Source organism: Penicillium vulpinum, assembly GCF_028829585.1.
Source record: "Penicillium vulpinum strain IBT 29486 chromosome Unknown utg000001l_segment0_segment0, whole genome shotgun sequence".
Taxonomy (NCBI): Eukaryota; Fungi; Ascomycota; class Eurotiomycetes; order Eurotiales; family Aspergillaceae; genus Penicillium; species Penicillium vulpinum.
In genome coordinates this window covers 8,179,882-8,206,659 of record NW_026643241.1, presented here as the reverse complement: position 1 = coordinate 8,206,659, position 26,778 = coordinate 8,179,882, and the positions used below count along the sequence as shown (strand labels likewise).

Genomic DNA, 26,778 nt, shown 5'->3' with positions numbered 1-26,778 from the left:
ATTGATTATTTCGTATGCTTGGTATTATCACAGGCCGTTTACTCTATATTATACATATAAACAGAGGGATATCGCAGCTCGCTAGGAATGCGATGGGTGTATGATCTAGATATGTCAGGTTTTATCTATCCCAGACCAATAGGAAAAATGAAAATGAAAGGGAAGGACAAGGGTATATGTGAAAATCGCCGTCTATATTCATAATGGCGTGGTATGAAATGCAGCTTTAACCAGAGTCGAGTTTGGCCGGGTGACAGTTGGTAGTTGACTGGGGTAAAAGAGCGCAGAATCATAGAGGCACAAAACCTTCCATCTTCTTCCGAAGCTCTGCCGCCTCCCTCTGCAGTCGATCGGATTTCTTGCGCTCATAGACAGCACGGACAACACGGCGAGTCTGCGCTTCACCCTCAGAGAAGTTTGCCTTTGCTAGACCAACGACGGAATCAATCTGTTCAGGCGTATAAATGAAGTTCCAAGTAGAAAGGAAATCATCAACATCAGGGTCGATCGAGTTGGGCTGTGGAGCCAGGGGCAGTTCTGGGTCTTTAGTTTGAGAGCTATCCCGCATGGACTGAGCAGCTGCAACCGGACGATTTTTAGGTTTGAGAGGGATGTTTGGTGCAGAAGGATTGGGAATCAGAGGGAAGTAGATGACCGCGATGCCGGCATCTGGTCGCATGAGGTGGAACTCGGATTCAGAGTGGTCTTCGCTGTGTGAAGAATCAAAGAGGCGCTTGGATGGTGGAGGCTCATTGTCCGAGGTTAGCTCTGCCGTGGTGCCGACCCAGACGTTGCAATAGCCCAGGTCTGTGCCGGACTTTGGCTTTTGACCAGCAGGCGAGTTTCCAGAGTTATTCTTGGCATCGGCGAGTTTCTCTGATAATTCCTCCCCGGTAATGTTCTCTGGCTCGCGCAGGGCATTTTCGGTATCCTTAAGACTTGGATTTCTAGGCCATCCGGCACCGATGGGCCAACCCTTGATGCCACGTTGTCTAGCATATCCATCGACCACAGAAAGCCAGTTCTCCTGTTTGACGTCTGCAGAAGCATCAAATGCGACGATTACGTCGACATCGCGCCCAGGTCGGATGAGTGGATATATTGGTAGGTTGTTACTCATTCCCGCATCCATGAGGCGCAGGTGTGGGTTTTGGAAGATTGACTCTGGACAGGAGTCGGGAAGCTGGTCTTTCATGCCCATGACATAGTTAGGTATGCCCGCAGGGTCGATGGGATGCACCTTGATCAAATCTTGGTTTTTGCCCTGGATAAGAGAATCGATTCCACTAAATCCAGCCAGGCCTCTGACCAGAGGTCGGATCTCCTTGTAATAGTGAGACAAAGTGGCACAGAAAGCGCTACCCCAAACACCCATGAGCCCGGGAATTCTCAACTCCGGGATGGGGAGGTTTTCAGCGGAAACCTCAGACCGGCCCGCATTGAAATGACGTCCCAAAGCCCAGGTCGGAATACCGGCATTGAGCTCTTCGCAAAAGAATTCGTAGGGAGTGAACTCGAACCACTGAAACCATGCTTCATTTCGTGACTCTTTCACCAGCTGTTCAGGTGTTGGACGCTTCTTGTTCTGGTCGTTTGTGTTTTCGACAGCCTCGACAGGAATTTCATGCCGCACCGCCGTGTAGATGGGAAGTGGATGAGCCCCATTTATCAAATTGGCTCGCTGATTCGACAACTTGTAATCCGCATCGGAAGTTCCCAGTTCTCCTCGCGGGACCAAGAGTCTCGCTGCGAGCAGCAATCCGTAAATATCCACCAACCCAAAGTCCGCTCCAGGATCGCCTTTCAGCTTTTCCACAAACCCACTAAGAAGGTACTTGTTGGTCGGGGCAGTAGTGAGGAGATTGAGAGCTGCTGGCGGGAACGCAATGTGGACACCAAGACGATTCTTCAAATGGTCGACAAGCTTGTTGAAGTCTCGCTGCGCAATGGACGAATGATAGAGTGTCTGGAGCCAGCAGCTACCACTGACACCAGCTGTGTATGTAATACAGTCCCACAGCCCTGCTTCCTGTGCTGCCAGGTACGACCCAGTGCCTGCAACTAGAGCGCGCAGACCACCTCCCGAGCCACACATCGCAATGACCGGTACATCTTCGGGGTGGATCTCCTCCTCGGGTATGCTGAGGTAAGACGACAATGCCTTGATAACCTTCCGTTGTCGGTGCTGCCTGAATGTCCGCTCTTCGTCGCAGAGATCCCCACTAACTCGTACCTCGGCGTCGCGGAGAATCTCGGGGTTGATATCGGGATCATGTGCCTCCTTCCAAATATCGTCTGCTAATGAGCCGGGCGACAGGGTAAGCTCTCGTTGGAGCTTTTGGGCAGTAGCTGGTAGAAATCGTGTCCAGTCTGGGATGATATAGTCTTTGAGGTTACCCACATCTGCCCACTCGCCGGAGCTAACAGTTTGCTTAACCCCGTCGAGTTTGTGCCAGATGGATTCATGATCCTTGTCATCCGCACCAGCACCATCTGAGCCTGAATTGGACTTGTTAGACTCCGAGTCATTGTTGTATCGTGTTCGAGAAGTATTGAGTTGAGCTCTTGATTGTCTGGGCTGGGACAATTCCCCCGCAGTGTATGCAGCTAGGGCAGCGGGAGGTACCGTCCATTTCAGACGAGCGACCCTTGCAGCGCCCATTGTAGACAGGGAGTTTTGGAAAAAGTAAGAGGCCTTCTGCATCTAGCGGGGTCCATTGAAGGACTCCCAAACCCCTGCCTGCCTTTTTTCTTGCAAGCCACCCCCGTTTTGGAACAGTTCCTAGTACATGACGTAAATCCACGTGATTTATCACGTGCTATTGCCGGACTAGGTCTCTGGCTACTTTGGGACTAGCGTGGCGGAGCTCCTTATCACTGGATGGAGCTTGGAGGGGACAATCAATCCATTCCATTTGGCCTCAAGGACATGAGGGGTCTTGATGACATGTGATATGGTCTATCTGGATTGATTTTGCTTGAACTGCATTTCAAAATTCACCATGGTGGCGCCAAGGAATACCGCCTACGCTGAGGAGAGCGCGGAGGTTGAGGTCCTATATGCCAACCTGGAGAAGCTCAACCGACTCACGAAGAAGATACAAGGCTCCATGGTACGCCTGGAGACAGGAGGAAAAGTTGTCAAAGAAGCCATTGGTCCCATCTATAGCAACACCCAATCCCTTCAAATTACCAACAGCAATATCGACAAGGTCAACGACGCCATCGATCGCCTGCGCCAGCCTCTCGATGCAAAGAACCGAGAAGATGGTATCATTCGCGCAGGGTATGTGTCTTACTACTTTCTTTGAGTATACAACCCCGATTATCTTGTTGACCGTTTTCCAGGCCACAGAGCTCCGGCCTCACGCAGTATCTATCGGCGGTGAAACGTGTTGAAAAGGCGCTGGTCGACCTCAACACAACAAACATGCGATCAAACCAGAATGCGATTACCGACTTCAACTCTCTTCTAAACACTGGAAGCGCGAAACTACAAGAACTGCTACGAGGAGAACTGAACCAGCATGCCACTCCGATTGAGCCCCTACACTATCTAACCAAAGGTACACGTATCACAACCAAGCGACGTAGATCAAAACTAATTCGTCGCGCTTTTAGATCTCCCCTTTCCATCCATACCCGAAGAAACTATCTCTCATATGGCACCCTTGTGCGCAGTGGTCGGCTCCGCATCTATTCACGGATCTCAGCGCGGCAAGGGCGATAACCCCGCGCTGAAGGTGTATGCGGAGGTGCGAGGACCATACATTACATCCAGCTTGCAGAACCTCGCCATTGCATCCCTCAATACCGTCAAACGGCGCCCCACCGATGGTCCCTACAAGCAGGGTACCAATGGTATCGGTATCTACTCCAATGCGCTGGAGGCCTTCATAACTACCGAGCACGGTATTATCGTGCAGATGTTCACAGGAGACCAGCAGGGCTTGGCATTGCAGGCCACCTTCTTCTCGGCTATGGGCGAATACTCCAAAACACTCCGTGAGCTAAACCAGTATATAAAGGCCAATCTGATGACGGACTGCTTCTTGGCTTTTGAGATCATCGAAATTGTGACTGCGATGTCCTATCGGATTGACTCTAAGGCCGCAGAGCTGAAGAGCCTCTTGATCGAGGCTCTTCGGCCCGTACGCGAGACTGCAAAGTCGTCTCTTTCCGAATTGCTTGAGGAAACGAAGCGCAAAGCTGCTGTCGCATCACTCCCACCCGACGGTGGATCGGTGCCCCTTGTGGAGGAAGTGATGAGCTCATTGGCCACACTCACAGGATACTCGGGTCCTTTGGCTTCTATCCTAACATCTTTGGGAGATGGAAACTGGCGTGCCAAGTCCAACACCGCCGGCTCGGCTCCTCTAGATGTAGGCCCAGACAGCGGCACACTTCTGTCGCATTTTATTTTAGATATGATCGAGGCCTTGATGACCTCCCTGGAAGCTCGAGGTCGCGCTTTCCATCGATCCAAGGCAGCGCTTGGAGTATTTTTGTCCAACGTGTTCTGCGTGGTCGACCGATCGATCCGACAGAGCCCAGAGCTGGCACGTTATTTGGGTACTCCCGATAGTATTGCCCGGATCGACACTTTCCGCAAGCGCGCGACGTCTACCTATCTCGATGCATGGAAGGAAACATCCCAGTACCTTCTTGATGTGCAGTATACCTCTCGTGGGGCGCAGCGCAATTCTAGCGGCAACGTGGATTCAAGTGCTATCGTCAAGTCCCTGTCATCCAAGGATAAGGATTCGATTAAGGACAAGTTCAAAGCATTCAACGCGAGCTTCGACGACATGGTGTCTCGGCATAAAACCCTTCACATGGAGCGTGAGGTGCGCCTCTCGCTTACTCGTGAGCTGCAGACCGTTCTTGAGCCCTTGTATGCGCGCTTTTATGATCGATATGTGGAGATCGACAAAGGCCGCGGCAAATACATTAAGTATGACAAGGCAAGCCTATCGGTGCAGCTGGCGCAGTTGTCTTAATTTTCCCGAGCGGATAATAAAACCACGCAGGACTGTCATTTATACGAGCTAATATCATAATATGCCATCATCAAATATGTTTTCCCTACGGATCACCCATTAAAATACATAATGTATAGTGTCACATGACATCAGTAGATTATCTCCGATAACGTGACTGATAAGCCCCGCTAAAATCGTACTGCAGCAAAATTCCTTGCTCGCACATTGTCTTGTCCCTGCCTTATCCTCTGTCCCGTTGCTCAATTCTTCATTTGAGTGTCTCAGACAACCACCGACACGATGTCCGGAAGCAACGATGTCTACCAGACCCCCCTCAACTCGCGCTATGCGAGTAAGTTGGTCCCAACTGCCCCTCCAGACGAGGGGCAAACCCGGAGATTGTATAGATCGGGATTAACCATACTCAATTAATTAGGCAATGAGATGAAGTACCTCTTCTCCCCCCGGAAGCGCTTCTCCACATGGAGACAGCTTTGGACCTGGCTCGCGGAGGCTCAACAAGGTACGGGAGGGTCGGGCCTCGACCGACACCGGAGATATTTGAAGCAAGGCATCCAAATTGACTGAATCATGGCTACAGAGCTTGGACTTCCTATCACCACCGAGGCCATTGAGCAGATGAAGGCCCATGAGCTTATTCAGGATGATGAGTTCGCCGTTGCCGCCGAGGAGGAGAAGCGCCGCAGACACGATGTCATGGCCCACGTCCACGCCTTCGGCTTGGTTGCCCCCGCCGCCGCCGGTATCATTCACTGGGGTGCCACCTCGTGCTACTGCACCGACAACGCTGATTTGATCCTGCTCCGTGACGGTCTCGACATCCTCATCCCCAAGCTGGCTGTTGTCGTCGACAAGCTGTCCCAGTTCGCCCAGCAGTACAAGGACCTCCCTTGCCTGGGCTTCACTCACGGTCAGCCCGCCCAGCTGGTGACCGTTGGCAAGCGTGCTTGTCTCTGGATCCAGGATCTGCTGATGGATCTGCGCAACCTCGAGCGTGCCCGTGATGACCTGCGTTTCCGTGGTGTCAAGGGTACAACCGGTACTCAGGCATCTTTCCTGCAGATCTTCAACGGTGACCACGCCAAGGTCGAGAGACTGGATGAGCTTGTTACTGAGAAGGCTGGCTTCAGCTCCGCTTTCATCATCTCCAGCCAGACATACTCGCGTAAGATCGATGTTGATGTCGCCAATGCTCTTGGTTCTTTCGGTGCTACTTGCGAGCGCATTGGCATTGACATCCGTCACCTTGCTATGCTCAAGGAGGTTGAGGAGCCTTTCGAGAAGGACCAGATTGGCAGCAGTGCCATGGTGAGTTTGCTTGTCCGTTGTCTTGATTGGGTCTTTTTGACTGATAATTTGTAGGCCTACAAGCGCAACCCCATGCGCTCGGAGCGTCTGTGCTCTCTCGGACGTCACCTGCAGAACCTCCCCAAGGACTGCTTGGACACCTACTCCGCTCAGTGGTTCGAGCGATCCCTCGTGAGTATACCCCAGGTTTCATTTAGAATCTTTGATTAATTTGTACTAGGATGACAGTGCCATTCGCCGTATCAGCATCCCGGAGCTGTACCTGACTGCTGACGCCTGTCTCATCCTCCTGAGTGAGTTTTCGGAATTATTAATGATCGAACTTCAATATAGCTAACCACTACTAGACAACGTCTCCTCCGGCTTCGTCGTTTACCCCGAGGTCATCAAGCGCCACGTCAACGACGAACTCCCCTTCATGGCTACGTGAGAACCCCTCAACAAGTCTAATGAATATCACTAATACCATCTCTCAGTGAGAATATCATCATGGCCTGTGTCGCCAAGGGTCTCTCCCGCCAGGACGCCCACGAGGAGATACGTAAGTTTCCATCCTCTCACGTTCTCCCATCCGAACCAAAATTCTAATATACCCAGGTGTTCTCTCCCACCAAGCTGCCGACAATGTCAAGAAGCAGGGCAAGGACAATGACCTGATTGAGCGCATCCGCCGTACCGCCTTCTTCGCCCCCGTCATCCCGGAGCTGGATACCCTCCTAGACGCCAGCACCTTTGTCGGCCGCGCCCCCCAGCAGGTCGAGAAGTTCACCTCCACCGAGGTGGCTGCTGCCATCAAGCCCTACGCAAGCACCATTGCCAAGGGTGAGACCTCTTCCTTGTTCGTTTAAGGTATCTTTAGTACATATTTGGTCTGTGTATCTGTTAGAATATGAAAAGTTATATAAAAAGATGGAGATGGGGAAGAGGGAGTTTCATAGAAGAAAGCCTCTGTGTATACAAAGTATTGAATGCAAAGCATTATGTTCCACTTGTGGATATATCGTAACGTTGATTCTTGACGTGAGAAATTTCCCACAGCCCCCACTTTCCTGCTTCCCCGATGCCCCGCGCTGCAAATCTTGGAGGGGTGAGTTTATAATACGAGGGGTCAAATTGTGTCATTAGGTTGCCATAGTCACTACAGGGATAGAAAGTATACCCAGATTAGGAAATAGGTAAGAGTGAAGACAAGCATTCTAGAAGAGAAAATTGTATAAGGATATTCAGGCTTTCCGCTGTATAATGTAGAAAAGGGGTTATTCATAACCCGGCACAAAACAATTGAACCACCCAGACATGATAAGAGAAAAGAGAGGAGATATGTAGAAATGCTCGACCAGGCTATCAGCCTGCACATGTGGTAATCATAATTATATGCAATGGAAACGCTGTGGACATGCAATCGTAATGGAAAGTAATGCAAATAAAAAGAATAAGAAAAAAAGAAAAGCTGTTTGGGGTCAATTGAGAGCCGAAAAGCCGATATAGTCCGCAGAGAAGCCAGTTAAGCCATTGAGAAAGAACCCGAACTGGCACAGTCGAATCCACCAGCACAATGATAGCAGAATACACCTATCCCGAACTGCCCAACAGTCATGCTAGCAGACCGGAGAACCCCCCGGAGACCCCAAACAACGTCAGAAAACAGTAGTTGCAACGAATTAAGCCTGCGGTGTGGATGTGCTTCTCGTGAAGCGCAATCTCTCACAGGCTCACGGGGCCAAAAAAAAGTATCCCCCAAGCCTCCTTCAAGCGCAATGCATTTCTGCCCAAGACCTCTCAGACCCGAATATCCACAGAACAAAAAGCCCGGCTCAGGAGCGCAAACCCGCAAATCCGCAATAGGAAACCCCCACTCCCGGAAAAGAGTCATCCAGTCCAAGACGAGCCGAAATCCTTCCCCCCCCCCCACACACACCGAAAAGGAAAAGCGCTTTAATTTTGATCTTGAGAAGCGGGTGGGGTGTCGGTTTCGGAGGGTGTGAAGGGCATGAAGAGATCGCGGACTAGCCAGACGATATAGAGGACAGCAAGCACCCACAGGGTAGCCATCAGTTTGTATGTGGAGGAGCGCCATGTGACGCGGCGGATGAGACGACGGCCATTGGGACCTTCAATAGGCCCTCTCCGATGTTGACCATTTGATTGACCGTTGTATTGACCGTTGGTCTGCATGAAGGGGTAGGCGAGGCTCTCGTTCATCTCGCTGTGGGATATTCGACGGCGAGACATTTTTTGGTGGATCCGGAGGGTATATATGTTCGGAGGGGTGCAGGTTTTTCCCTGTGAATATCCCGGGCAACGGTTAAGAATAGAGTGCACAGGGTGAGGAATTGAAGTGATGGAGAATTGAGGAGGTTTTGAGGATTTGTTTGATTTAGGGCAGAATTGATTGTTTTTTTTTTTTTCTTGGATTTTTTTTTCTTCAGAGAAATTGGTGTTTTTTTTTATGGCCAACGCACACAAAAAAAAAATAAGGATGAGGGGCCAAACAATAGCCAGTCAGAGGCAAATAATAGCTAGACAACAGCAAGAGCTCGAAAAGGGAATCTTGAGTCTCCAGAAAGCGGATCTGTTGGCCGAATGGGCAGCGGTGGGAACGTGGCCCGTTGCATCATCTTCTGCCTCTTGTTTTCTTTCTCTATATAAAGGATATGAAGGATAACTGGGATATAAAACAAATATATGAAAGATTTTGCATGAAAGAAGATGAACAAAGAATGAATGCAGGAAATGCGAGATAGCCGCGATATTAGACAAATGTTATTCTCATAGTGATATCCTATTGAAAGACTAAATAAAAAGGGGGTGGTCAATGGGGGTTCAATTAGGAGGGGGGATTTAAAAACAAAAGTACGAAGTACTAAACATATACTAAATGTTAAAGATTATGCAAGAATGCACGGTCCTATTGAGTCATAGGTTGTGCATACCTCCAACATACTTATATATTGATATGTTGATATCTGATCTACGAAACATATATGTGTACATAAATACCCAGAAAGCGGGATCTACTCCGTACGGTCCATCAATTTGCTATATGGACATCATCTAGACATTATATAGTGATATCTAGTATCTATTTACTGATATATATTTGATTATAGAGTATAGTACACACTACATATTTTATACATATGATTAGCCCAATGTATTCCATTGTCCTCATTCTACTCTTTATCCCAAGGTTGCGTGACGATGAGTCATCAATTGGTCTCCTAAGGGACCCCTAGTCGATACTTCGATTCAATATACAATCTCGTCACCGCTACTCCGTATTTTGATCCAATTTCCTCAGCTTTGACCGTGTTTCGCTTAGCAAGCCCAATTTCTCAAGCGTTCTTTTCCCAGTCAATCTATTCCAGAGCAATTCACCGAATCAAATATTCTCAGTCCAAACAAGTCCAAGAGAGGCTGCCATTGTGGACACACAATTGCTTTTATCCTATCACAATCGGCCAAGTATTCCGGTTTAGGTACCAAACAATTGGAAAGTTGGGCTTTGGGGCATACTTGACGGTGTGGATTATCAGGGATCTCAAGTATGTTCTTTCGATACTACTGTGGAGAATAATTGCAACTAATAACCAACGGTTATCAACGGCTATACAATAATGTACATAGAAAAGTCATCTGCACATTTTAGACTTTTTAATACCTGATAGTGTAGAGTGATAAGCCCAACATGTCTTCCTTCTATCTATAGCAAAGACATCCGAAAAGATCATACAAAATGACATCGGAGTATGACCTTACATATAGTTATAGACTCTTATATTATCCTGAGCCAGATAAATCAAATCAAATTTCTACATTGTTAGGGACAGAGGCCGCATACACGGAACTGTTCCGATGTCCTCAATCACTTTGGAGCAGCTTAAGGGGAATTTGGAAGGTGGAAGTTGCACAGCAGCAACTATTTCTTACATTCATGCATAAAATACTTCAGCGGCAAACAGCGGAGAGAGATTTGGCAGTGTGGGTCTATTGTTACACTCAATATTAAGATTGTAGTAGCTTAGTATAGGTTGAAGTAGGTGCTTTTTTATACGTTGGGAGTTATAGGAGTCTTAATAGGGTTTGGAGTGATCTGCTTCCAATCTAGCCTAATTTTGATATTCCTATCAGAAAGCACCATTCGGGTTGAGATACCGAACAATGCACTTGGTCATGAGTTCCCGAGGTTCTGATCAGACAGGGCTACCTAGGTATACCCCAACCTTGGGAACATCCACTTGATGTCTCGCATGTGGGTGATGCCTCAGGCACGTAATATTCCTGAGTCACATCATTACATCATAGGTCATCCATTTGCAGGAAGTTACGGGCGAACGGACATTTTTTGAATTTCGTACCTTAGGGCTTCTACACTCCTTTACTTTGTTCTGAGAATAAAATGTAATTCGGAAAGAAAATAGACTATTATATACTTTTTAACTATTAACAATAAATCATAAGTTGCTTATTCCCTAAATGTCGTGTGATCTTCCTCCGGTCCCCGGAGAGCGCAAGCGGAGAAATCCCGGGGACCGCTCAACCTCGGCAGTTGAAAACGTTCCGATGACTCGCATTGCTCACAACTTCTTCCTTAACACTTCTCTCCCTGAGATAAACACTCACTAGAAAGAACATCACTTACAGGCCATTAGGCCAATATACCCACCATGTGGAAGCCTTCAGAAAGGCTGATGGAAACCATCAGACACTATGCCAGCTTCCCCGCAACTGGTGTCTCGCTGAGGCAGATGGTTCAATTTGGTGACCGTCCCTCAACAGGTATGAACTGGACTGACACTGTTTCTAGTCACATATCTAACTCTCACCCAGGCACCCTATTCCGCGCCTCTCAATTTCTTTCCGAGGAGCTCCCGATCCGTCTCGCACATCGCGTGCAAGATCTCGGTGAGCTGCCAGACGGACTCAGTGAGATGCCATCGATCAAAAAAGTCCAGGACTGGTATGCGCAGTCATTCGAGGTATGTAGATCATCCATTGATAATTATTCCTAGATTCGTCTACTGATCCCAAAAACCAGGAAATCATTGCTCTTCCTCGCCCCACCCTGACTCAAGAAGTGAAAGCACGCCTGTTACGACCAGGCCGGATGAACGGCGGCCCTTCAAAAATCCTATCTGAAACAACTCCGAACCCAAGCGTACGTGAAGGACAGTACCGGTCATCGGTGACCGTATGCAACGGAAATGGCGTCGGAAAAGCGCATGCCACGGCCGGCCGACGGTACTTTTTCCCCGCGGACGACCGGGGAGACTGGCCTCCGGAACTCAACGATTACAACCAACGATTCGCCAAGACACTCCAACAGATAAAGCGACGCCACGATGGGGTCGTGACCACCGTCGCGCAAGGCATCCTAGAATGGAAACGTGCGCGGCAGCGTATGCAAATCGACTCTACAATCCAGTCCTTTCTCGACCGGTTTTACATGTCAAGGATTGGTATACGAATGCTTATCGGACAACACATCGCACTCACGGAACAAACGCATGTCAAACATCCCAATTATGTTGGAATAATTTGTACCAAGACCAACGTTCGCGATATCGCGCTCGAGGCCATTGAAAACGCCCGGTTCGTCTGCGAGGATTACTACGGTCTTTTCGAGTCACCCAAGGTGCAGCTGGTCTGCAAGGAAGACTTGAACTTCATGTATGTTCCCGGACACCTATCGCATATGCTCTTCGAGACCCTCAAAAACTCGCTACGGGCGGTGGTTGAACAACATGGTGCCGATAAGGATGATTTCCCTGTGACTAAGGTAATAGTTGCCGAAGGCAAAGAGGACATTACAATCAAGATCTCCGACGAGGGCGGTGGTATCCCCCGGTCATCGATCCCTCTCGTATGGACCTACATGTACACAACAGTGGAGCAAACGCCCAACCTGGACCCTGATTTCGACAAGAATGACTTCAAAGCGCCAATGGCCGGATTTGGATATGGCCTCCCGATAAGCCGACTGTACGCCCGATACTTTGGCGGTGATTTGAAGTTGATAAGTATGGAGGGGTATGTTTTTTTCTTTTTTTCCCTCCATTTTTACTATCTTTTATGAAACCCTTGCTAATTGATCTTCACAGCTACGGGACTGACGTCTACCTCCATCTCAACCGGCTCTCTTCGAGCTCGGAGCCTCTGCAATGACAATCACCCGTCATGAGAGATGGTCGGGTCCGGATCACCACTTCGCACCGCCTGCACCCAATTTACAATGACCCGGAATACAACCCCCCGCCGTCTCGAGGACTGACACTGATGAATGCCCAGGCCCACTACGCTCGCATGCTCAGCCGAGAGGTCTCGGAGCGTAAGCAAGTCGGAGACATGGAGAGTCTGTTCCATTCGGAGCAGCGGAGGAAGGGAGGAGATAAAGTCATGTAAGACGGATCTTCACTTGGCTAAGCCTTGGCTTTGGTCTTGGCTTCTAATACCCGTCTTCTGATTGGTTCCTCTCTTTCTCTCTATCTCTCATCATGTCTCTTGCTTATTCTGAGCTTTTTCTCCGATTTGGATGACTGCGTCTGTGATCGGCTGTTCAATCAAGAATGTGAAGATCAGTTTACAAGTCTGACTGTAGTGACACCGCATTGCCTGAATATCTCAGGTAATATCCCAGAGATGGAAAAGAGGAAGAGAAAAAACAACCACCAGAGAAGCTATTTCTCTTTTCTGGATGCCGATGATACCCCTTTTCTCTTTCTTTCTCTTTCTCTTCCTCTCTGGGCTGGTAGTTTCGTTGATTTGGCTTCTATGTATAGTACTTTCTTTTTGGTCTGTTTTAGCGAATATAAACATTCTAGTGTCATGCGTGTCTTTAGTAGTGGATCACCCGTAATCGAATAGTGTCCAGTAAGATAAATTCCCATGTTTCAGATAATATCCTGCACAAATCATGCAAGAAACACGCTAAAAAAATAACCCACCAAGGAGCATCCATTCATAATTCATAGCTCATCATCCTCGTCTTCCATACCCTGATCCTGATCTCTCCCCGAACCCGTCCCCACTCCCTCCCCAGCAACCCTCCTTGGCGAATTGGCACCCGAAAAAGCCCCCGAAGCCGAAACAGACCGCGACCCACCCCTGGCCTTCTTCGCATCCATCATCCTCAAATGCGCCGGCTTATGCCAGCCGTGATCATTAATATCCCCAATAACCTCCCGGTACCGGCCCCGAATAAGCGATCCTTCCCCTCCCTTCCCGTCAGGTGCGATGTAGAATCGCGGGTCGTAGAGTTCTTCTGCTTTTTCTGGATCGTTGGGCGCGAGATATCTTGCCAGGAAGCGGCGGCGGGTTTGGGGGATTGTCTGGATGTGTTAATTGGTTTTAATTATGCAATGTGATTGTGGCTGGCATTAGACGCTGGAGCTAGTACTGCCACTGCGTTCAAGGGAAGACCGAAGAATGACAACGTAGGGTAAGGTAGTAACGTACTTCTCGCGAGGCAAGCGCATATGTTACTAACAACTCACTGTCCATGAGGACGGCCAGAGCGGCGTGCTTTTCATCGCGGAGATGCGAGCGCGTGCGGGCATCTTTTTCAAAGGCGGTTTGGGGTTCTGTCATACCGTCTGGACCGGCGCGGTTGTATGAGGTTGTGAGGGGGTTTTGAGCACGGCCAGAGAATCTCCCTTTGAGTTGTCAGTTTGTAGACTATGGTTTGTGTTTAGTGAACTTTGGGCGGTGTAATTTTGCATAGAATATGGCTTCATATGGTTTGGGAAAGATAAAGATAGTGGAAGGTGGGAGGGGAGTTGGATTTGACAAAGGTGATAGGATGTAATCTTCGACCTACCCTGGTCTGGTGCATTTGAGGTGTTGCCGTTCACGCCCCAAATATCATCACCATCTGAATCAGAACGGTAAATTGGTGTACCATCCACGTTTGGAATATCACCTAGAAGTCCGCCGTCGCTGTCGTACATTGGTATGCCGTCGACGCGATCCAGGTCATCTAGGTCTAGGTCGTCGAGTTGCATGCCGCCATCGGATTCAGAGTCAGAGTCCGTATCTGAGGCAAGATGATGGGCTTGGCCAGACATTTTGAAGATATTGAGAAGGGGAATGAGTCAGTGGCAAGTGAAAAGTAGACAGAGACAGGCGTGTCTTTGGGTCGATATGCGGTGGTGGGGAAGTCAGAGATTGGACGGTGAGTGCAACCAATAACTAGTGGAATGAAAGTAATAAAAGGTTTCTGTGATGGACTTTGCTTCACTTGGGTGATTGACAGAGAATTTCATGTATTGTATGACCCCAGGATAGATCTATAGCCAGTGTCAATGGATGAGAAACAGATATTGGTGGCAAGTGCACAAGAGACTGGTCTTTTCCAGGAGAGGGGTTGAGAGGAGGGGAAAATTGACCTCATTAGAGAGGCTCAAACATACCTGTTCACCGCGCTTGAAATAGAAATCGTGATATAGATGATTCAGCGTGTTGACGACACCCGTAGCCTGGTGCCCTCTTGGCGCTGGTCCCCGTACTGTGGCCAGATTCAGCAGGCGGTGGGGGTCACACAACGGCAATAGTTTCCAAGGTTGGTCGAGGTGCTCGTGTTGAACTCCCTAATTAGGCTTAGTGTATATCAAGTATACTATTGTTACAAACATTCGAATTCATTTGGTCATGAATACTGTTGGAGAGGTACAGTTTTCTCACGGAGCTATCACTTCGGTAAATTTTTAATTGGGCTCTACAGGGAAAGAATGAAAAGTAACGAGCGATTTTATTGAATCGATGATGAATGGCGAAAATATAATGTGATGCCTAAGACCCAACAACGCCAGAAAACAATGCCGCTAAAACGACCAACATTTTAGGAGATAGAAAGGGAATAAAAGAGTCTAAATAGCCGGACAGTCGTGCATGTAGGAGTTTTGAGGCCATTGATATCCAGCCTCGTTCCTAAAAGTTCCATCATTAGTAAAGCGTAAACAAGAATATGAGGAGCGAAAGAAACATACCAAGTCGTAAAGTTCGCATTATCATACGCTTTGCGATGTTTCTCAATATACTTAGTCGTCTCATAGCCCGGCGGGTCACAAGTAACGCTCTCATCATCGGGGTCCTGATAGATCCGTACGTAGTCGAAGCGCAGGATAGCAGGCATATAATCGATGATGCTTGCATTCTGCGGCGCAAAGTTATCTGCCATGCCCATATTCATGACCAGCGCCATAGGCTCGAGTGGGATCATGCGTTGCCCAACATTACCATTGGGTCCGATGGCGCGGGCATCCAGTGTCCAAGTCTTTTCAGCACCTACGAACCAGGTCACGTCGCCTTTTGCGCCAGGTTTATACTCGAAGGAGTAGGTTTGGAATTCGGTGCCGTTATACCACCGGGTATTGAGGTTGGTTAGGCCGGACATTGCCTGTTGGTAGACGCCGCCTCGGTATGCGTTAATTTGCGTGACGCGTGGGTCGTAAACAGCGGCGAAGTCTGGGGTTTCATTGGTTAATGGATGTCTTATAAAATAAAATATCGAAAAATACTCACCATAGTCGGGCAGGTACCACAGGTCGAATGGTGCAGTCTGCAAACTCTGCGACGCACTGCCGACGAAGGGACCGCTGTTACCATACAGTGGAGCAGTGCTGCCTTCAATCACATCGATTTCAGGAGCACTACGTGCAATACCGGGAGTCGGGTGATCGGAGCCAGCACAGGCACATCCGGGTAACCGCATACCAGGCAGCCAGTTGATACCATCGGGGGAACTTTGGTTCGGAGTGATTCCCGCATCACAGCCATCATGATAGCTGTATGGCCACATGCCATCGGTGGTGGCCGCATAGCCAGGACGAGCCAAGTTACCCATTGCCCAGAAACCAGGCCAGAAACCTTGGATGTGTCCATCACCTGGAAGGGACATGCTAGCTTCGAGACGGCCGCCCTTGAAGCAGAGCTTATTCCAGCTCTGTACCATACCAGATCGGTATTGGAGATCGTGGTTTTCAAAATGATCGAAGCGAAGCTGGAGGGTGCCTTCCGACGTGGTAACTGCGTCGGGGTCATACCACTAGGGAATGTCAGCATTTGAGCTGTGATTTCAGACACGTTCTATACTAACCTCTTTGTCCGCTGTTACTCCATACCATAGATCGACTGCTTGGAAGAATGGGTCATCATCCTCAAAGAAGGTTCGACCGGGCATGTTAAACTCGTCGGAAAACTGCAATAGAATATAAGTCACTTATCCTTGTTGGTGACCAGCCGAGCAACTCACCACTAGCTTCATCTCCTTCCCATTGACATTTTTCTTTGTATATGCCTCTTTCGGTGTGTCTGGGTCAATCAAGCCCGTACGCAGGTTTTCCAACAATGGTCGCTCCCCGACATCCAAACACAACGTGTCTGATGGATGACATGGACCAACACGATGTTTTGCGAAGCCCGACAACCAAGTTCTGCGATTACCCGTTAGCCAGGGGAGACACAGTCAAATGAGCCAACAAATTCTTACATGAGCGGGTAACCAATAAAAAGCACCAGGAGACCTATTGTGAAAACCGCCAGACCACCGACATTCAAAATACCTCGACGATTCCAGATATCACAATCTCGATCCTTGTCCGCCGGGTCTGGATTATGCAAGTAATCATCCTTCTCCACGTCCTCAGGGAACAACAACAGTCCATCAGTGGGCATGATATTGAACTTCCCAGACACAGTCTGCGTGTTGACATCATAATCCTCACTACCAGCACGTGAAGGAGCCTTCGAATCCTGGAACGGATCCAAGGGGAAACTGCTCTCACGACTAATCGAGCTAACACTCGAACGAGCCACAGACCACCGGTCTGGAGATAGGGACCGATCACTCTTACTCACACCACGTCCCTGCGTAGGTCTCAATTTTGGAGGCAACAGAAATTCCGAGGACTCGGGGACATTGATTGCACAGTACGGTGACGACAGCCCTCGAGCGCGTGCCGGCGTGGGTGTTTCGGGGCGCTGTGGCGTTGGCGTTGGCGTCAAGGGCCGTGGGAATGTTCGCGACGTAAGAGGCGCGTAGCCCTCGCCTGTCTCAAGGAAAGGATCCTGTCTCCCCGAGTTGAGTCGGATGTGAGGCGTTGCCCTCCCCTCTGAGGCATTAGAGCTGTGATCCGACATATGTTTGTCGATTCTCCAGTTCCTAGTTCAATGATTCCGACACGCTCCTTTGCTCTGCACTGGTGAGGCCTCACTCTCTGTCTTCTATTGGCACCGTGAAAACAGCCTTTTTGCATTAGTCGTTGGTGGAATCCTCGTGGCAGGTTGATATGGCGATGTACTGTTCTGTCTCTTATTTATTTCGGGTTGTCGCGCAATGATTTCGCGATATATCTCAACGGTAAGGACTGGAGACCTAAGTCGGTATACCGCACACTTGATGAGTGCGATGTTTTAACGAAAGAACGGACACGGCTGGTTGGATAGCATCGAATGGCCTTCGGCGACGCGATAAAAGAGGCAAACAGAGTCGAAATGGAGAAAGAAAACCAAAACCCCAGAAGAAAAGAGCCTAGATGGTCCGAAGGGTCTTGTTTGTGTGTGAGAGGAGACAGGAATGACAGAGACCCAAGGGGGGCAACCAGTGGTATGTCTATATCTCTCTCTCCCTAAGCCTCTGCGATGGACTGAGGATGATAGTAGAGTATTGTTCCAGTATGGGTTCACTGGCCTAAAGCCATCCTTTGTATATCATTAATTGTCTTGTTTGATTAATTGATGTAGACTCGAGGGTTTGAGGCCTTGCCCTGGTTCTCACGCCCTGGGTAGGGCTATTCTAGGGTGCGGCATTCCCGTTGCTCCCCAGGGCCCCAAGGAATGGGCCAGCATGAATGCTGGAATTTGGGACCTGCCATGGCCAAGAACCCAGAGAGAATCAGATAAAGTAATAATAGCAGTTAGAAGTTGCTCCATATAGATCCAGTACGGGGTGTTGTTGAAGAGAAGGGCGAATTGGCGGGGAGGATGAGAGACATTGTCCGAGACCCCGATACCAGTGCAATATAGATAGATGTGCATTTCATTTCTTTATTCCTCAAATATCGTAACTTCGAGAATATTTACTGGAGAGAACCCTTTTGCCACAGCTCTGTTCCATCCAAGGGTAATTGTTCCATGCAAAGCCAATTGGCCAATGTTTCGTACATTTCACACGCGTCCTGCCAAAACCCGACGCTCAGGGCTCAAGAATGTGACAGAACCCAAAATAAGAAACTGTCAGGACCACCTTACACCAAGTGTAAGGTAGGATGAACTCCCTGGTTATCCATTCCTCGCCAATATTATCAATATCAAAGAACAAGGTAGCGAGAACGTACAACCAATATACCCCGATACTTCCTCATAGAACATCAAAATCATATTTCAGTAGAATAAATAGCTACACATCAAATAACAGAACACAAATTATGTCCTGTACTAACTCCCCAAAACTCTCCATTATGGATACAAACAGCCAGAACACCTACGACTCAACAGCCTTAGCGCGCAAACCAACAAGACGACTCTCGGGCGCATCTAGTGCCAGAACCCAGTACTCGATCTTGGTGCTAGTTTGTTCAACGCGGTATACCTTCAGCTCGACAGCAGACTTATCGGCACCAGAATCCTTCTCGACAGCCGCGGCGCGGATAGCATCCAGGGCGGCGGAATACTGATTGTTCGGGTCGAAGGAGGAGGGGGACAGAGTGGAGATGGACTGGGACAGGTCGGTATCTGGGGAGATCAGGGAGGAGAGCTGGTCTATAGCGAGGGAGGGGCGGTTAGCAGGGCGGTACTAGGATATTTTTTCCTTGTGGATTTCAAGGGAGCAAGTCCAAGGAGGGAAGGAAGTAGGAAATTCAAATGGAAACGGAACATGATCAGGACATACCAACACTAGGCCACGATCCCTTGGCAGCACCATCCCATTTCAGTGCTACAGGTTCAAAGGGCTCGTCTGTATCGGAGGTGTAGTATGCGTCGACCGACTGCAGCGGCTTTGGGACTGACAGGGAGCTGTGCACGGTCTCGGTTTTAACGGTGCCGGCCCCTTGCTGCACGGCTTGGTTGCCGCTCGAGTCTTCGTTGGCTTTATTCAGGAATGCCATGTAGGCGTCGTCGGACGACATGGTTTGTGCTGAGGTTGAGAAGGGGGACTTGGTGAGGAGAAAACAGCTGATTTGTGGTTGCGATCTTGAGGTTGCGGGGAAGAGAGTTTGGTGCTCTGCGTTTCGGGTGTTGGTTCTTGGGCTCGTTTGGTGAGATAGACGTTGTAGAAGACGGTATTGAGGTTGAGGATGTTTGGTTTGGAAGGTTGATCGTAGCGTGTACGGTGAGATTGGTAAAGCCCGTTTTCCCGCTGAAGCTGGCAGGGAAAAGTGTGGAATGACGCAATGGACCTTGGACTGGCGCATTTTGTTCCACCACCGGCTTGTCAGGTTATAGTATGATATATTTGAACGACTAATGATATAGAAGGAGTTGTAGAGAATGTAATCGGATATACGGAGAAATTAGGGAGGAAAAGAAAGAAAAATACTAGCTTAACACTTCGGGTGTGTTCAGACACCCGAACCAGATATATATATATCACAAGTGAAAGTGATGGAAAATAAGTTTGTTCAGTGATTAGGAAATGGACATGAATTGGTGTAGAAAATGCTCCCATGTAGATATTAAAATATATAAATTTACATAGACAATGTACTGCTACATGCAAATCGTGAAGGATATTCGCTTTTTTATTGAATATGAAACGTGCACTATCACCAATAGGCTTAAACATCTTAAACAGTCTCCACAAGGTCCTTCTTGAGAGTACCCATGAAGGCCTTCTTCTCCTCGAAGGTCTGGAAAGCACCGTGACCGAACTTGGAGGAGGTATCGATCCACTTGAGCTCGACCTTCTCGGTGGCCCTGCGGGAAGTCTGGGGGTACAGAGTCTTGCGCAGAGTCATGACACGCTTCTTGACACCGGGAACGGAGCCCTTGACCATGACGAAGTCGTTCTTGACCTCACCGTAGTGGACGAAACCACCCATGCTAGAGAAATGTTAGAATTAAACACGGAGATAGTATCGGAGGGGGAAACATACGGGGTGATCTGCTTCTTGGAGATGTCGAAGTCGGTGGAGGCGTTACCCTCATCGGAACCCTTTCCAATGCGGAAAATCTTGTGGTTGCAAGAGGTACGGTGGTGGTATCCGTCCTGACCAGCACGGGCAACAGTCCACTGGACGTGGTTAGGGTGCCAAGCACCAATACAGGCGACCTTGCGCAGACCCTTGTGGGTCTTGCGGGGCAGCTTGGTGGTACCCCAACGGGAGGTAACACCGGAGAAACCGTGACCCTTGGTGACGGCGATGACATCAATCATCTCGTCCTTCTCGAAGATGGTATCGATATCGATGGTCTTCTCGAAGAGGTTGCGGGCGAAGTCGACCTTGTCGGCGACGGAGCCACCGTTGACCTGGATCTCCATAAGGTGGGCCTTCTTCTGCTTGATAGGAGTCTGGCGGATCTGGGTGTGGGCGAGCACACGGACGACAGTGCAGTACTTCTGGATGCGCTCAAGCTCGCGGGTGATGGAGGCACCGGAGCTCTCGGCGTGGGACTTGGCGTACTTGGTGAAGGCCTTCTTCTTGGACTTGTACCAGTTCTTGTAGAAGCGACGCTTGACCTCATCGCTCAGGTGCTCAGCCCAGACGGTGGTGAGGGAGCGGAGACCACGGGGAGTCTCGATGTAACCGACGACACCAACGGCAACGAGCTGGAAAGAAAGAAAAAAAATCATGTTAGGAACTAGTCGCTTTTTCTTCCCCTTCTCAATCACTTTCGCACACAACGGGGGAGGGGAAACGTACAGGAGGGGTCTCGATGACGGTGACGGCCTCGACAATCTCCTTCTTGTGCATCTTGGCACCGGGACGGTCAAGGTCACGGACGACAGTGGTCATACCAGCCTTGTAGCCCATGGAGGCAGTAAGGTGGACGGGCTTCTTGGCATCATCCTTGGGGAAGCTGTCGCAAAAAGTCTCAGCACACAAATCCACAATTCACGAACTCATTCGGAAAGTACTGACCTCTTAACCTTACCACGGTGGCGGGCAGCGCGCTTGCGCGGGAGGTAGGCAAGGGAGCCTGGAGATATAATCAGTATACTGCACACACACAGAGGTCGTATTTCGGTATTTTCGAAATTTCGATATCGAGGGAAAAAAAGGTGATCACGAACCGTGACGGGGCGCTTCGAACTTCCGGTGACTCCTGAAAAGCGAAAGCAGGTCAGCAATTGTATTCAATAGCGATTGTGTATGAATCTTCAATCGGGATAGACTCACATCTTGACCCTGTTATCGTTAGTCGTCGAGGTGCGTGGGAGGACGATCTGGAAATGTCGAAGTTGATTTTGCACGCTTGGTGTGTGGGCTAACCTAAGCGAGACTCTTGGCGTGTCTGAGCCTGAGGCACCCCACAATAACCCAAATTATCTAATCCAGCCCTGGTATCACGTGTTGTCTATGTTTTCCGGGCCCTGGATGATTTTTATGGGTCTTCCTGCCTGCCAAGGCAAACCGGGCCAGCAATATGGTTTTAGGAACATCCACATTGTGGGCTGGAATAAAATGTAGACCAAAAGACAATACTACAGTAACTTAGGATAGTAACCTTGGAATACAACTCGGATGGAAGGGGGGTTTTTTTTGAAGAAAAAGGCGTTATAAATTTACTCTACCAAATTCCAGAGTATTCAAACAAATGATTTGCTTCAAAGATGCCTAATGCACCATAAAAAAAAAATTCACAGTGAAAAGAGACTAAGAAATCATAAAAAAGAAGAGAACGAACAGACATGACGAGTATTCAGCGCACGCGCTTGAAACCAGCTAGTCATCGTAACTCGCACATTCATACCGTACATCACACACACTGAAAGATAGGAAGGACAGGGAGGAGCAAGGAAGTGAGAGATTTGGGATTGGCCAGGTTCAACCAGACCACATTAGTTTGATCTGGGAGAGTGAAGACTTTTTATGCCGTGGATTCGACCTTCGATGGAGTACTAGCACGGGCATTGCCGGCGCCATTAGCGGGGTTGCCAGCAGAGCTGCCATTGGGGCTGCTCTTGGTAGCAGCAGCCGCCTTCTTCTCTTCCTCAACGTCGTCATCGTAGTCTTCATCGACTTCCATCTTGCGCGCGGGGGGCTCGTGAGCAGGAGGAGCCTCAGGACGAGGAGCCTCTTCCTTGACCGGGGTGTTGGCGGAAGGAGGTCCAGAAGGGGGAGCGTTGGATGGAGGGGCAGCGCTCTCGGCCATCGGAGGAAGACTGGGGCCAGCAGAAGGGCGGGCAGGCATGTCTTGGATTGAAGGCAGAGTAGGAGGGTGATGAGCAGCCTCTGAGGGGTGGTAGTTCTCATTGGCACGACGGGCGTCCTCGCGGCGGGCCTCTGAGGAGCTTCGTCGTTGCATCTCACCAGGAGAAGGCAAACGAGCGGGGGGACTCGGGCGGCGGCTGTTCTGGTCATCCAGACGAGCGCGGCTCTCTTCATTTGCATGCTTCTTGATTGGAGTATCAGCCTCCCATTCGCGGCCGCGCTTCATTGCAGATGGAGGGCGATCTTCGCGATCACGGGCGGCAGCCTCAGCAGCAGTAGCAGCCGAAGGAGGGGCTGGGGCACCAGAGGCAATGGAGTTACCGCCTGGAACTTGTGGGGGGAGGGTAGGTCCAGGGTGGAACTGTTGGAGAGGGTATCCTGAGCCTGGCGAAGAGGGACGCTCATCGCGAATAGGGCGGATTTCAGGAGCAGGACTAAAAGGACGATTCTGGTAAGGTGGGGGAGGAGCACCGCCATTGGGACCAGGAGGACCAGGGGGCCCAGGAGGAGCGACGGGAAGACCGGTAGGCATAGCACCTCGTGGGCCACCGAAGGCATTGCCGCCACTAGGAGCACGTTCGTGGCCTGGGCCAGGAGCGTTTCCAAGCTGGGGTAGGGTGTGAGGCGGTGGGTAGGCATTGGGATCACCCATCTTTGGTGAGCGAGGCGGGCCACGGGGATCCGGGAACGCCCGACCAGGCTCCTGTCGAGGGCTTTGAGCGGGAGCACCGGGGATCCGAGCATCACGCTGGTCAAGACCGTTAGATGGAGGGCCTTGGCTCTGAGACTGAAGCTCATTGATACCACGGTTCCAGTCAGGAATCTGTCGTGGGGGAGCAGGGGCTTGTGGAGGGGGACCGATGGGGGCTGGGGCACCCCACTGAGGAGCTGGAGGTGCACCGACGCCAGGTGCCTGATAAGCCTGAGGATGAACATCCTGCGGCTGGGGCGCGGGAGCAGTGGGTGGCTGTTGTCCAGCCGTGCCAGCAGTCAGCTGACTTTGAAGCAGCTGCAGACGAGCCTTGATATGAACGTTGCTTGGATCAAGATCTGCGGCACGTCCGTAGGCATCCAGGGCATCGGCGATCTGATTGTTGCATGATTCGTACAAAGTGCCCAGATCATACCAAACCTCAGAAATGTAAGGATTGAGGCGGATTGCACGAGAGTACGCATCGAGAGCATCGCGGTATTGGTTGATCTGGTAGTAAAGCACACCAATCGAGCACCAGAAGGTAGGGTTGCGACCATCGCGATAGACCGCTTGCTGGTAGGCTTCATACGCCTTGGGGTATTTGGCCATCGACATGTAGCAACGACCGAGGAGATACCAACTTTGAGCGTCATTGTTATCTAGGGGGGGGGGGGGGGGGGGTCATTGATTAGTTTCCGTGTGTACAATTGAAATGGGGGATTGCAAGTGTACTTACCAGCATTGACAGACTTCTCCAAAAACTGGATGGCCTTCTCCTGGCTTTGGAAAGCATTACTCTGCTGGTGATAGAGCCATCCAAGTTGCTGGAGAACTTTGGCGTGGTTTGGATCCCGCTCGAGGACGCGCTGGTAGGCGGACTGAGCAGACTCAAACTAATGGTTTCATGAGTACAAAGTAATAATCAGGAGTGGAGGGAAGCATGACTTACGTCTTTCTGTTGCTCGTGAACATGGCCAATCTGGAACCAGATGTCTTCTTCCGTCAGAGGGCGTGGGGGATCGCTAACAATGTATTTGAAGCACTATGAAGGATTAGTCACAACTCAAGGCTCATACCAAGAGATTTCACACATACCTCCAAACTTTGGTTAAACTTCTGCTGTTGCTTGTATATGATTCCCAGGCGGAAGTAGATTTCATTGGCCTTCTCGAAATCAGGTGCCATGCGCATCACTTGCGAGAAAGCCTCTTCCGCATGATCAAGAGAACCATAGCGATCATACAAGATACCAATTCCATACCATAGCTTGGGCTCCTAATGGGGGGAATTGGAGTCAGCGACTAATATTTCAGTGGATATATGAGGGGGGAGACGGCTTACCTTAGGGTCACGCAAGTGGTAAAGGGCTTGCTGGTAAGATGTGTATGCCTCTTGCAAATTATCCATCATAAGATGGCAGTGGCCCAAGCTGCCCCAAGTCTCTCCATTACTCGGATCCAACTTCAAAATATTTTGCAAGTACTCAATCGCTTTTGGGAACTGCTCTTTTGTCCGGAGAATGCAGGAAATGGCATTCATGGCTGAGATAGACCACTGGTTGTGACGCAGGGCCTGCTCATAAGCATTCATCGCACCTTCTAGGTCGCCCATCAATTCGGTCAAGCTTCCTACAAACGCGACTGTCAGCATTCGCCAATGCAAATCTATGATCGGCCATCCTTACCTATTTGAAGCCAGACTTGTTCGTTAAGTGTGGCGATCTTCTGTGCGGTGGTAAGAGAAGGAACTCCCTTTTGACCTTGCACAGGAATTGCTGACATATGACCATTGGCCTGTGCCTGTGCCTGCGCATGCGCTGCGATATGCGCTGTCGCATGGTGAGGAGCCACGCCGGCAGTAGGTGATGGTTGAGTATGAGACATGGTTTCCGAGAATTGTGAATATGGTTTGAGTTGAACCGTGTCGCGACCGAACTCTCGGAGTAGGTTTGCGACACGACGATACAATCCAAGTTTACACCACTATTAGACACCGATCAAGTGTGCTCTTGTGATGTCGCACTCCAATCCTGAGGCGCAATTTCCGATCGACTGAGGAAAGAGAAAGGGAAAAAAAAGAGGGACGGGTCGCGAAAGAAGTAAAGGTTCTCTCACGCGACACTATCCAGCAGTGAAGGGTGGCAGTTTTTTTTTCCAAAATTGAACTGGACCTTGGCGCTCGCCCGAAGATAAATGAGTGGCGCGAGATGGCAGTGACACAATCTCGGGGGGCTGCGGGTGAAGTGACAGCTAGAAGCTTGACGCGCGAAGGTAGTAGGGAAAAATAGAATATTGAAGAAAGAAGCGAAGATACCAAGGAGATACAGTGGGGAAAGGGGAAGCCAGAATTGAAGATGATCCGAAAGCCTAAGGGGGGAAGAGAGAGGGAAGAGTCGAGGGGCTGGCAGGAAAGGTGAAATTCGCCAAGAGACGCTAGTGGTTGCGTAGCTCCCGGCCGTCACGACTGATTACCTAATTTAAGCTGACGCTCAGGAACGGCTTAGCGTTGTGGAGAAAGATCTGGAGGCGGTTATGCTCGTTTTTCTATTTTCTATTTTTTTTATTTTTACATTTCATTTCCGTTTTATGTTTTTTCTCATTTGAATTTTTCTTTTTTCGGGTTTTCTTTTCTTTTTCTTTTTCTTTTTCTTTTCTCTTTTTTTTTTTGACTCCACCTATGATCTTGAAAGAAGTAAGCATAAGAAACTTGAAAGTGAAATTCTTTGCTTAACTTATACAATAACAATTATAATAACATCCATGTTTTCTTTTAATAAATGCCCCAAATCTCCCCTAACACGAACACACGAACCCCCGGCAAAAGGCGCCGAGTGGAGACTTCCCCCGTGGTTGCTTCTAAGGTGCGTTAGTGCGACTGTGCTCCGTGCTAGCCCACAGGGCCGTGCAGCCGCATTGGCTTTTCTCAGATCCTTGTTCTCTTTTTCCCCCCTTTTGCCCAGCACTTTAGAACCGTACTTAATCCTCCGTATAATAGCGGAGACCACCTCCGGGAATACCCAGATCCCACATAATCCTAGATTATTCTTGATTTTCTTTGTTCGTTTCATTCAACCTATCATTCGTATTCGGCCTTAACCACCTGGCAATATATAGCGATATATATATTTGTATACGTCAATAGGCTGCAAGACCAGCACAGACAGACCAAACCCGGAATTGTGCAGGTTGCAGCTGTCGAGTGACCCTGTGTCCCCTCTCCTATTTTTTTTTATCTCATTTTTCTCCGGACTATAATTTGTGTACAATTCTTAACCCCCTTGACTCTTAAAAGTCCCATTTGTTTAGCAAAGTACCATGCAGGGTACCTTGACTTGCATATTCGCCCCTTCCGTCATTATTGTTCCCGTTTTAAGCGGCTTAGTGTATCCACAGTTTTATTTTCA

The 26,778-nt window shown here is 49.5% G+C and overlaps 11 protein-coding genes across 11 annotated transcripts; 4 read left to right on the top strand and 7 right to left on the bottom strand.

Moving 5' to 3' along the window:
* Nucleotides 1–289: 289 nt before the first annotated feature.
* On the bottom strand, nt 290–2,662 carry N7479_002937 (putative phospholipase A2 (PlaA); the record flags this gene model as incomplete). Its single annotated transcript, XM_057250634.1, has 1 exon — nt 290–2,662. The coding sequence occupies one exon, from the start codon at nt 2,660–2,662 to the stop codon at nt 290–292; it is 2,373 nt and encodes a 790-aa protein (XP_057115066.1).
* Nucleotides 2,663–3,002: 340 nt separating this feature from the next.
* On the top strand, nt 3,003–5,000 carry N7479_002936 (EXO70 family protein; the record flags this gene model as incomplete). Its single annotated transcript, XM_057250633.1, has 3 exons — nt 3,003–3,286; nt 3,349–3,566; nt 3,622–5,000. 3 exons carry the CDS (start codon nt 3,003–3,005, stop codon nt 4,998–5,000), a joined length of 1,881 nt encoding a protein of 626 aa, XP_057115065.1.
* Nucleotides 5,001–5,282: 282 nt separating this feature from the next.
* Nucleotides 5,283–7,159, top strand: ade13 (adenylosuccinase ADE13; the record flags this gene model as incomplete). Its single annotated transcript, XM_057250632.1, has 8 exons — nt 5,283–5,334; nt 5,419–5,505; nt 5,584–6,311; nt 6,366–6,482; nt 6,532–6,604; nt 6,659–6,737; nt 6,788–6,852; nt 6,909–7,159. The coding sequence occupies 8 exons, from the start codon at nt 5,283–5,285 to the stop codon at nt 7,157–7,159; spliced, it is 1,452 nt and encodes a 483-aa protein (XP_057115064.1).
* Nucleotides 7,160–8,246: 1,087 nt separating this feature from the next.
* Nucleotides 8,247–8,543, bottom strand: N7479_002934 (uncharacterized protein; the record flags this gene model as incomplete). Its single annotated transcript, XM_057250631.1, has 1 exon — nt 8,247–8,543. The coding sequence occupies one exon, from the start codon at nt 8,541–8,543 to the stop codon at nt 8,247–8,249; it is 297 nt and encodes a 98-aa protein (XP_057115063.1).
* Nucleotides 8,544–10,978: 2,435 nt separating this feature from the next.
* N7479_002933 (PDK/BCKDK family protein kinase) lies at nt 10,979–12,476 on the top strand (the record flags this gene model as incomplete). The annotated part of the gene is made up of 4 exons (XM_057250630.1): nt 10,979–11,090; nt 11,142–11,290; nt 11,350–12,341; nt 12,413–12,476. 4 exons carry the CDS (start codon nt 10,979–10,981, stop codon nt 12,474–12,476), a joined length of 1,317 nt encoding a protein of 438 aa, XP_057115062.1.
* Nucleotides 12,477–12,488: 12 nt separating this feature from the next.
* Nucleotides 12,489–12,713, top strand: N7479_002932 (uncharacterized protein; the record flags this gene model as incomplete). Its single annotated transcript, XM_057250629.1, has 1 exon — nt 12,489–12,713. The coding sequence occupies one exon, from the start codon at nt 12,489–12,491 to the stop codon at nt 12,711–12,713; it is 225 nt and encodes a 74-aa protein (XP_057115061.1).
* Nucleotides 12,714–13,276: 563 nt separating this feature from the next.
* N7479_002931 (uncharacterized protein) lies at nt 13,277–14,374 on the bottom strand (the record flags this gene model as incomplete). Its single annotated transcript, XM_057250628.1, has 3 exons — nt 13,277–13,639; nt 13,767–13,963; nt 14,128–14,374. The coding sequence occupies 3 exons, from the start codon at nt 14,372–14,374 to the stop codon at nt 13,277–13,279; spliced, it is 807 nt and encodes a 268-aa protein (XP_057115060.1).
* Nucleotides 14,375–15,175: 801 nt separating this feature from the next.
* On the bottom strand, nt 15,176–17,447 carry N7479_002930 (SKN1/KRE6 family beta-glucan synthesis-associated protein; the record flags this gene model as incomplete). The annotated part of the gene is made up of 6 exons (XM_057250627.1): nt 15,176–15,236; nt 15,296–15,773; nt 15,831–16,353; nt 16,405–16,506; nt 16,561–16,741; nt 16,798–17,447. 6 exons carry the CDS (start codon nt 17,445–17,447, stop codon nt 15,176–15,178), a joined length of 1,995 nt encoding a protein of 664 aa, XP_057115059.1.
* Nucleotides 17,448–18,789: 1,342 nt separating this feature from the next.
* N7479_002929 (uncharacterized protein) lies at nt 18,790–19,720 on the bottom strand (the record flags this gene model as incomplete). Its single annotated transcript, XM_057250626.1, has 2 exons — nt 18,790–19,067; nt 19,198–19,720. The coding sequence occupies 2 exons, from the start codon at nt 19,718–19,720 to the stop codon at nt 18,790–18,792; spliced, it is 801 nt and encodes a 266-aa protein (XP_057115058.1).
* Nucleotides 19,721–20,092: 372 nt separating this feature from the next.
* rpL3 (60S ribosomal protein uL3) lies at nt 20,093–21,915 on the bottom strand (the record flags this gene model as incomplete). Its single annotated transcript, XM_057250625.1, has 7 exons — nt 20,093–20,348; nt 20,402–21,075; nt 21,170–21,326; nt 21,389–21,446; nt 21,541–21,572; nt 21,647–21,739; nt 21,908–21,915. 7 exons carry the CDS (start codon nt 21,913–21,915, stop codon nt 20,093–20,095), a joined length of 1,278 nt encoding a protein of 425 aa, XP_057115057.1.
* Nucleotides 21,916–22,337: 422 nt separating this feature from the next.
* cyc8 (putative transcriptional corepressor Cyc8) lies at nt 22,338–25,258 on the bottom strand (the record flags this gene model as incomplete). Its single annotated transcript, XM_057250624.1, has 6 exons — nt 22,338–24,034; nt 24,112–24,268; nt 24,325–24,417; nt 24,471–24,650; nt 24,717–25,003; nt 25,060–25,258. 6 exons carry the CDS (start codon nt 25,256–25,258, stop codon nt 22,338–22,340), a joined length of 2,613 nt encoding a protein of 870 aa, XP_057115056.1.
* Nucleotides 25,259–26,778: the final 1,520 nt, after the last annotated feature.